This window comes from Hyla sarda, chromosome 4 (genome assembly GCF_029499605.1).
Source record: "Hyla sarda isolate aHylSar1 chromosome 4, aHylSar1.hap1, whole genome shotgun sequence".
Lineage (NCBI taxonomy): Eukaryota > Metazoa > Chordata > Amphibia > Anura > Hylidae > Hyla > Hyla sarda.
The window spans coordinates 33,926,813-33,936,780 of NC_079192.1; the positions used below are offsets into that span (position 1 = coordinate 33,926,813).

General features: G+C 46.9%; 1 protein-coding gene across 3 annotated transcripts in view; it reads right to left on the reverse strand.

Moving 5' to 3' along the window:
• LOC130366772 (tetraspanin-1-like) overlaps positions 1-9,307 on the reverse strand; it is a 52,095-nt gene extending 42,788 nt beyond the window's left edge. Inside the window, exon 1 of one of the 3 annotated variants that reach the window (XM_056569125.1) lies at positions 4,359-4,419. In XM_056569125.1, coding sequence (XP_056425100.1) covers positions 4,359-4,389 — 31 coding nt within the window. In that variant the 5' untranslated portion in view covers positions 4,390-4,419. Of the gene's footprint in view, positions 1-4,331; positions 4,420-9,139 lie in introns of those variants that run through there. The other 2 variants (XM_056569124.1, XM_056569126.1) reach the window with 2 other exon arrangements.
• Positions 9,308-9,968: the final 661 nt, after the last annotated feature.

Sequence of the window (9,968 nt, forward strand, 5' to 3'; positions counted from 1 at the left end):
AGTTTCGGAAACCTCCTGGGGACTTGGGAGGTGACGGCACGCCACGCCCCCTCCATTCATGTCTATGGGAGGGGGTGTGATGGCCATCACGCCCCCTCCCATAGACATGAATGGACGGGGCGTGACGTCACGTCCCCAGTCCCGAAAACCTGGTGGTTTCCGAAACTGGAGACGCAGCTCCCGCATAGATTGCGGGTGCTGCAGGGAGATCGCGGGGATCCCTGCAGAGGGCCCCCCGCGATCAGAAATCTTATGCCCTATCCTTTGGATAGGGGATGAAATGTTTTTGCCCAGAATACCCCGTTAATCTGTGCATTATTGGGGATATTCAACCAGACCTCTGCCTTGGAAAAGTGTTGCATTTTCCCCTAGCAACCAATCAGGTGTCTTCTTTTATTGTTCAGGGTCCTTTTTCCACTGTTTAAATGTTCTACACGGGGCGGTGTTAGGGCGGGGCAAACCAGGCAATTGCTTAGGGCCCCCTTCCCCCAGGGGGTACCCTGCCAGCTGCTCAGCATAGGCATAATCAAAAGATCTTTTCAGGACACAAGGATGTCCCTGTTACCTTTCTGTGGCGGCCCCTGCGTTAACTTTAAAAACGCAGGGGCCGCCGGGAGGTAGCGCATGCAGGGACGTCACTGACCCAGAGCAACGAAGGAGCGGATCATCGAGGAGCACGAGCGCCGGCCGGCATGGTAAGTCACCAGCACCAGCTGGCAGCACGTCATCTTCGGTGTTCCGACCACCGGTCCTCCGGTCCCGGGACCTACTGATATGGTCTATAGGCCAAAGCAGTAGATCGTGACCCCGGACCGGAGGATTGGTGGTCGGAACACTGAAGTGGGGCAGTAAACAGGCATACAGCCTCCAGCCATACACTGTATATGGCTGAAGGCTGTATGTCTTTGGGGGAACTATACTGCACCTAATATGGGGAACTATACTGCACCTAATGTGGGGAAGCTATACGGCACCTAATGTGGGGAACTATACTGCACCTAATGTGGGGAACTATACTGCACCTTATGTGGGGAACTATACTGGACCTAATGTGGGGGAACTGTACTGCACCTAATGTGGGGGAACTATACTGCACCTAATGTGGGGGAACTATACTGCACCTAATGTGGGGAGCTATACTGCACCTAATGTGGAGAGCTATACTGCACCTAATGTGGAGAACTATACTGCACCTATTGTGGGGGAACTATACTGCACCTAATGTAGGGGAACTATACTGCACCTAATGTGGGGGAACTATACTGCACCTAATGTGGGGAGAACTATACCGCACCTAATGTGGGGAGAACTATACTGCACCTAATGTGGGGAGAACTATACTGCACCTAATGTGGAAAACTATACTGCACCTAATGTTGGGAACTATACTGCACCTAATGTGGGGAACTGTAATGCACCTAATTTTGGGGAACTGTACTGCACCTAATGTGGGGGAACTATACTGCACCTAATGTGGGGGAACTATACTGCACCTAATGTGAGGAGCTATACTGCACCTAATGTGGGGGTAACTGTACTGCACCTACTGTGGGGGAATTGTACTGCACCTAATGTAGGGGGAACTGTACTGCACCTAATGTAGGGTGGAACTGTACTGCACCTAATGTAGGGGGAACTGTACTGCACCTAATGTGGGGGGAACTGTACTGCACCTAATGTTGGGGAACTGTACTGCACCTAATGTGGGGGGAACTGTACTGCACCTAATGTTGGGGAACTGTACTGCACCTAATGTGGGGGAACTATAAAAAATATAAAATTGTACTATTCTGATCCCTATAACTCTTTTATTTTTCTGTATATGGGGATGTATGAGGGTCATTTTTTGTGCTTTGATTTGTAGTTTTTATCGGTACCATTTTTGCTTTGATGGGACTTTTCAATTGCTTTTTAGATATTTTTTATGGTATTTGAAGTGACCAACAATGTGCAAATCTGGCTAGTGCACTATTACGACTTTTGGGGCCCCTCTTTTGATTTTGCCTAAGGCCACCCTAAGCCTAAAACCGGCCCTGGTTCTACATTATAATGTTGTAGCTATTTTCCCTGTCATTTTATTTTTGGTGTGGATTTGCACCTTAATTAAGGTATTTGCACCAAAATTTGTGCCAAATCGAAAAGTCGCAAATAACGAATTCCAAACCAGTGCATGATTTTAACTGAATTCACGACTAACACAGTCAAATCAGTGATAATGTTCTAAACCAAACTGTTTGTCGCAAAAAGTAATATATAAAGGAAATAGCGACAAAATACAGGCAGAAAACGTGTAAAAGCCTTCATACATACCCCTCTATGTCTATTAGGGATCTACCTGCTGTTACTGGATTTCCCATAGTTGTCACTGGGGACTCCGGATCTGGTCATAGGGGCTGCATGGATTGTATTCTGAGCATTTTGGGGCTGTGGGCACTTTGACTATTACTGGTGGCAGTGTTGGTGTTACTGGGTGCAGTGTGTCTGGTGTTAGGATTTTTTAGGCCAATGAGAGGAGAGGGTACCATGGCTAGCTTTTTGTCATTGTAGCTGTTATAGGTGGTTACCATAGAGGTTTAAAGGGTTACTCTGTCCCTAGACATCTTATCGCCTATTTAAAGCATATGGGATAAGCTGTCTGATCGCGGGGGTCCCAGCTTGGAGTGGGCAGCGGGGGTCGTGCCGTCACTGTCACGCCCCTCATGATGTCACACCACGCCCCCTCAATGCAAGTCTATGGGAGGGGGCGTGGCGGCTGCCACGCGCCCTCCCATAGACTTGCATTGAGGGGGCGTGAAGTGATGTCACAAGGGGCATGGCAGTGACATCATGACCCCCACCGCCGGAAAACAAAATAAGGGGGCGTGACGTGATGCATTGAGGGGGTGTGACGTGATGTAACGAGAGGCGTGGCAGTGACGTCACGACCCCACACCGGAGTACCCCTTTAAGTTCTACCTTTCCAATGCAGTTTAACTGCGTACGCCATTTTAGGATGAATGGGATCAAAGTCATCACAATTTGGTAATACGCAGTTCATCATTGACAGAGGCCTCTAAATCATTGGCGGCACAAACTCTAAATGTGTAACCTATAGAAGAGCCTGGTAAATATGTGACCACCGGCTAGTGTTCAGGTCATCACATGACGCCACCCCCTGCAGAGGGTATTAATATTACACAGGGTCGGACACCATGAAAATAATTCTACTTTGTTTGTGTGAATGATAAAGAATATGCAAAAAAAATGATGTTCCCAAAACGTACTGTGTAAGGCAAATGACTTCATAAATATGCAAAATGGAGGAGCCGCCACTGACCGTGCCCCAAATGTGACTTGTGTAGGAGTAAGTGATTGTCCTGGGTCCTGTCATGGATCCTGGCTGAGGAGAGCGCTATATTTATATACTAAGCCCATGTTTGGAATGAATACACACGGTTCTTGATTTTCCAGTTTTTGTGTAAATACGTTTTTGGAATCTCCCTGGATCTTTTTTTATCTTCCGTATATCTCCTTTCATGGCTTCTATTCTTCCCTGATCTTACAAGCAGACAGATGACACCTAGAATACCCTCGTGTTACATGGTCGACGCGTTTTACTCCAAATACCATTACCCTGTTAGACTCCCCTTATTTTCTATACTCAATTTCGGTGATCAGAACTATAAATCCCAGCATGTCCTGACAGATGCTAAACACAGGATTTTTCCATTTCATACAAAATCTTTCTATACTCAAGTACATTGGAGTTTCGCATAAATTGCGGTGAATTAAATCTTGGGAAATGCATTTTATGGTAGTTATTTCCTTCTTTTGCCGAGAAAGTTGTTACTTTCCGCTATTTAGCCAAATCGAGAGTTTGGCTTTCTTCTTTTTAAAATCTGAGTCATTTATTATATTTTCCGCCCTGTTTTTGGTGGTTTTTTTTTGTCCCCTGTGATCTTTGACTTATAAAAAATAAGGTCAAATAAATTAACATTAACATTTCAGTAACACTTCGGCGCATGTCCAATGCGCCAAATATTTACGACAACCTAAAATATGATGGTAATCTTAATAGATTAATATGGAAATAACAAAAACAAGAAGAAAACACAAATTCGTGCTAAATGAGGGCAATAGAGTAATGTCAGTATAATACATTCATCTGTACAATCTTTACTGCCCCCCATTTTACCTCACTTTATATAATATACGCTCCTCTATCCATTACCACTTGATTCCCTCCATTTATACTATCCATTTTTTGGACTCTTCTCCCTCATACAGTTTATTATCCCCTCCTATATGTCATTCCATTCACTCTATACAGTCATGTAACCATCTCCACTCACTGAAGATATAGGGGAAATTTATCAAACCTGTCCTGAGGAAAGTTGATGAGTTGCCCATAGCAACCAGATTGCAGAGGAATTTTCCAAAATGAAAGCAGTGATCTGATTGGTTGCTATGGGCAACTCAGCAACTTTTCCTCTGGACAGGAATCCCCATTCATTTCACTCTCTATATACTATATATTGATCTATCCATCCCCACTCATTTCACTATACTGTATATTTATCTATACTTTCCCACTCATTTCACTCAGTATATACTATATATTTATCTATACATTCCCACTCTATATACTATATATTGATCTATCTAAGCATCCCCACTCATTTCACTCAGTATATACTATATATCTATCTATCCATCCCCACTCATTTCACTCAGTATATGCTATATATCTATCTATCCATCCCCACTCATTTCACTCAGTATATGCTATATATCTATCTATCTATCCATCCCCACTAATTTAACTCACTATATACTATATAATTATCTATCCATCCCCACTCATTTCACTCACTATATACTATATATTGATCTATCTAAGCATTACCACTCATTTCACTCAGTATATACTATATATCTATCTATCCATCCCCACTAATTTCACTCACTATATACTATATATTTATCTATCCATCCCCACTCAATTCACTCACTATATACTATATATTTATCTATCCATCCCCACTCATTTCACTCAGTATATACTATATATCTATCCATCCCCACTCATTTCACCCACTATATACTATATATTTATCTATCCATCCCCACTCATTTCACTCAGTATATACTATATATCTATCTATCCATCCCCACTCAATTCACTCACTATATACTATATATTGATCTACCTAAGCATTACCACTCATTTCACTCAGTATATACTGTCACGATGCCGGCTGGCAGGTAGTGGATCCTCTGTGCCAGAGAGGGATGGCGAGGACCGCGCTAGTGGACCGGTTCTAAGTCACTACAGGTTTTCACCAGAGCCCGCCGCAAAGCGGGATGGTCTTGCTGCGGCGGTAGTGACCAGGTCGTATCCACTAGCAACGGCTCACCTCTCTGGCTGCTGAAGATGCTGAAGATAGGCGCGGTACAATGGAGTAGGCAGAAGCAAGGTCGGACGTAGCAGAAGGTCGGGGGCAGGCGGCAAGGATCGTAGTCAGGGGCAACGGCAGGAGGTCAGGAACACGGACTAGGAACAGACAAGGAATGCTTTCACTAGGCACAAGTGCAACAAGATCCGGCAAGGGAGTGCAGGGGAAGTGAGGTAATATAGGGAAGTGCACAGGTGATTACCAATTAAGCTAATTGGGAAGATTGGGCCAGGCACCATCATTGGTGCACTGGCCCTTTAAATCGCAGAGACCCGGCGCGCGCGCGCCCTAGGGAGCGGGGCCGCGCGCGCCGGGACAGGACCGAGGGAGAGCGAGTCAGGTACGGGGACCGGGGTGCGCATCGCGAGCGGGCGCTACCCGCATCGCGAATCGCACCCCGGCTGAAGGCGGGACCGCAGCGCACCCGGTCAGTGGATCTGACCGGGGCGCTGCAACAACGAAGATGAGGCGAGCGCTCCGGGGAGGAACGGGGACCCGGAGCGCTCGGCGTAACAGTACCCCCCCCCTTGGGTCTCCCCCTCTTCTTGGGGCCAAAGAACCTGAAAAAAAACTCAATTTTTCCGTGAAGAGGTCCGATGCAAATTAGGAGGGGTTCAGTGTGGAAACGTACAAGACAGTCCAATCTTTTATTGTAAAAACAATAGATGTAGAGGGGTCTGGCGAGACTGGTCACAGGAACGTAGAACCTGTTGATGAGAGAGGCCAAAAAAAATTTTCCTGCAGATCCGGAATCCAAGAAGAGCATAGTAGAGAAGGAGAAGGTAGAGGCAGATATCCGCACAGGCACAGTAAGGCGTGGAGAAGCAGAGTTGACATCAAGAACTGTGTCACCTTCGTGCGGAGTCAGCGTACGTCTTTCCAGGCAGGGAGGACGGATAGGACAATCCTTCAGGAAGTGTTCGGTACCGGCATAGTACAGGCAAAGATTCTCCATGCGGCGTCGTGTCCTCTCTTGAGGTGTCAAGCAAGACCGGTCAACATGCATAGCCTCCGCGGCGGGAAGCACAGGAACAGATTGCAGAGGACCAGAGGAGAGAGGAGCCGGAGAGAAAAAACGCTTCGTGCGAACAAAGTCCATATCCAGGCGGAGCTCCAGACACCATCCGGAAGAACGCATGTCAATGCGAGTGGCTAGATGAATGAGTTCATGTAGGTCAGCAGGAGTCTCTCGTGCGGCCAGAACATCTTTAATGTTGCTGGATAGGCCTTTTTTAAAGGTCGCGCAGAGAGTCTCACTATTCCAGGACAACTCGTAAGCAAGAGCACGGAACTGAATGGCGTACTCGCCAACGGAAGAAACACCCTGGGCCAGGTTCAGCAGGGCAATCTCGGCTGAAGAAGCTCGGGCAGGTTCCTCAAAGACACTTCGAATTTCCGAGAAGAAGGAGTGTACAGAGGCAGTGACGGGGTCATTGCGGTCCCAGAGCGGTGCGGCCCATGACAGGGCTTTTCCAGACAGAAGGCAGAACACGAAAGCCACCTTAGACCTTTCAGTAGGAAACTGGTCCGACATCATCTCCAAGTGCTGGGAACATTGCGAAAGAAAGCCATGGCAATACTTAGAGTCCCCATTAAATTTGTCCGGCAAGGACAGGCGGAGGCTAGGAGTGGCCACTCGCTGCGGAAGGGGTGCAGGAGCTGGCGGAGGAGATGATTGCTGAAGAAGTTGCGAATGTTGGCGCACTTCCGACAGCTGGTGGGTTAGAAGGGCGACCTGTCGGGCGATATCAGAGGCAACTGGCAGGGGATGTTGGTGCAAAATGGTGGACACTTCCGACAGCTGGTGGGTTAGATGGGCGATCTGTCGGGCGATATCAGAGACAACTGGCAGGGGAACCTCAGCGGGATCCATGGCCGGATCTACTGTCACGATGCCGGCTGGCAGGTAGTGGATCCTCTGTGCCAGAGAGGGATGGCGAGGACCGCGCTAGTGGACCGGTTCTAAGTCACTACAGGTTTTCACCAGAGCCCGCCGCAAAGCGGGATGGTCTTGCTGCGGCGGTAGTGACCAGGTCGTATCCACTAGCAACGGCTCACCTCTCTGGCTGCTGAAGATGCTGAAGATAGGCGCGGTACAATGGAGTAGGCAGAAGCAAGGTCGGACGTAGCAGAAGGTCGGGGGCAGGCGGCAAGGATCGTAGTCAGGGGCAACGGCAGGAGGTCAGGAACACGGACTAGGAACAGACAAGGAATGCTTTCACTAGGCACAAGTGCAACAAGATCCGGCAAGGGAGTGCAGGGGAAGTGAGGTAATATAGGGAAGTGCACAGGTGATTACCAATTAAGCTAATTGGGAAGATTGGGCCAGGCACCATCATTGGTGCACTGGCCCTTTAAATCGCAGAGACCCGGCGCGCGCGCGCCCTAGGGAGCGGGGCCGCGCGCGCCGGGACAGGACCGAGGGAGAGCGAGTCAGGTACGGGGACCGGGGTGCGCATCGCGAGCGGGCGCTACCCGCATCGCGAATCGCACCCCGGCTGAAGGCGGGACCGCAGCGCACCCGGTCAGTGGATCTGACCGGGGCGCTGCAACAACGAAGATGAGGCGAGCGCTCCGGGGAGGAACGGGGACCCGGAGCGCTCGGCGTAACATATACTATATATCTATCTATCCATCCCTACTAATTTCACTCACTATATACTATATATTTATCTATCCATCCCCACTCATTTCACCCACTATATACTATATATTTATCTATCCATCCCCACTCATTTCACTCACTATATACTATATATTTATCTATCCATCCCCACTCATTTCACTCAGTATATACTATATATCTATCCATTCCCACTCATTTCACTCACTATATACTATATATTTATCCATCCCCACTCATTTCACCCACTATATACTATATATTTATCTATCCATCCCCACTCATTTCACTCAGTATATACTATATATCTATCCATCCCCACTCATTTCACTCACTATATACTATATATTTATCCATCCCCACTCATTTCACTCACTATATACTATATATTTATCTATCCATCCCCACTCATTTCACTCCATTTATATTATACACTTGTTTCTCTTTACATCCCCTTCATTTCACTGAACAACCCCAAACATATACTATATAGTCCTTTAGCCAATCCCACTCATTTCATTATATATACTATATACACCTCTAACCATCCTCAAACATTACACTTAGTATTCAACAGCTTAAGGCACCCTGGTTGGGAAAGACTGCGCATAGTGTATAATTATGGAGAGCAAAGGTATAGAGGATAAACATACTGCTTATGGACAGTATACATTACCAGCCCTGTATATAACACTTCGCGATATAGGGCTGAACGAACAATCCCTCCTATAGGGATCTCATCTAAATAATCAATGTCTCACCCTATGCATTGTAATATCTCATTTAATGAGAAGGATAGATGTATATATGCCATAGAGGCACCCCATAAGATGATAGGGGCCCAGCTGAGGCTAGACATATCCCTTCTCCTAGCAAAATTAGCACGGAAGAAAATAAAAACAAAAGGTAACGCCACACCTGGAAATATGTAGATGGCAGAGGGTGCCAAGGTGGGGGCATAAACCAGCAATAATAGGGGTTCCGTTAGGATATGGGGTCCCTCTGTTTTTGATAAATGCATGTGATTGGACAATGGGCTTTATGGGGGGGCAATGTAGAGACGTAGGACGAGGACACGTACCGTATGTGATATTCCTGGAGTCCTGTTTGTTTCTTGCTCCTCTCAGGTGACTGTGACCTGTTCTGAATCTTCTCAGAGACTGCTGCTGGCTGAACACCTGAGCTGCTCACCTGGGAGCTGCCTGCTGGGAGGGACACAGCGCAAGTGAATTTTGCATATATTCCTAGCAGTCCCTGCCTTCAGGAAAAGCATTACATATTGTGCATGTTGTCTAGGATGCAGGAAAAAAACTCAGATGCTATGGGCGGGTGACCTCAAGGAATTTTTAAAGGGGTATTCCAGGATTTTTTTTTATTTGACTATGCTACAGGGGCTATAAAGTTAGTGTAGTTCATAATATAGTGTCTGTACCTGTGTGTGACGGTTTTCTCACAATTCTTCTGTGACTTTCACCCCAATATTTATTTTGAACAGCATACAAAATGACTGTTGTCTCAGATTTTTCCCAGGTTGCAATGGGGCCGAGACGTGACATCACTAGTCAGCTTATGACAGGGAGCCTGTCTGCTTCAGTGGGTGGAGCGATCGCTTGGTGGGAGAGAGATCAATCTGCAACTAATGCAACAGCTGTAGGCACCCTGATTGGAAACCACAGGTCTTTTGAATGGATGCAGCTCATTTATGTTTCAATGGGTGGGGGTGGCTGATGTGTGGGAGGGAGGAAAATGGAATTATGGGATTTGTAGGCAAAAAAAGAAAACTCAAATAGGAAATACCAATTCACAAAAAGCTAGCCACAGTATTATGGTAATCTTACATCATAGCCATTTAGCCCCAAGAAAAGAGCAGATCCTTCCTAAGCATGTCCATTACTGTCTGCCAGGTACGT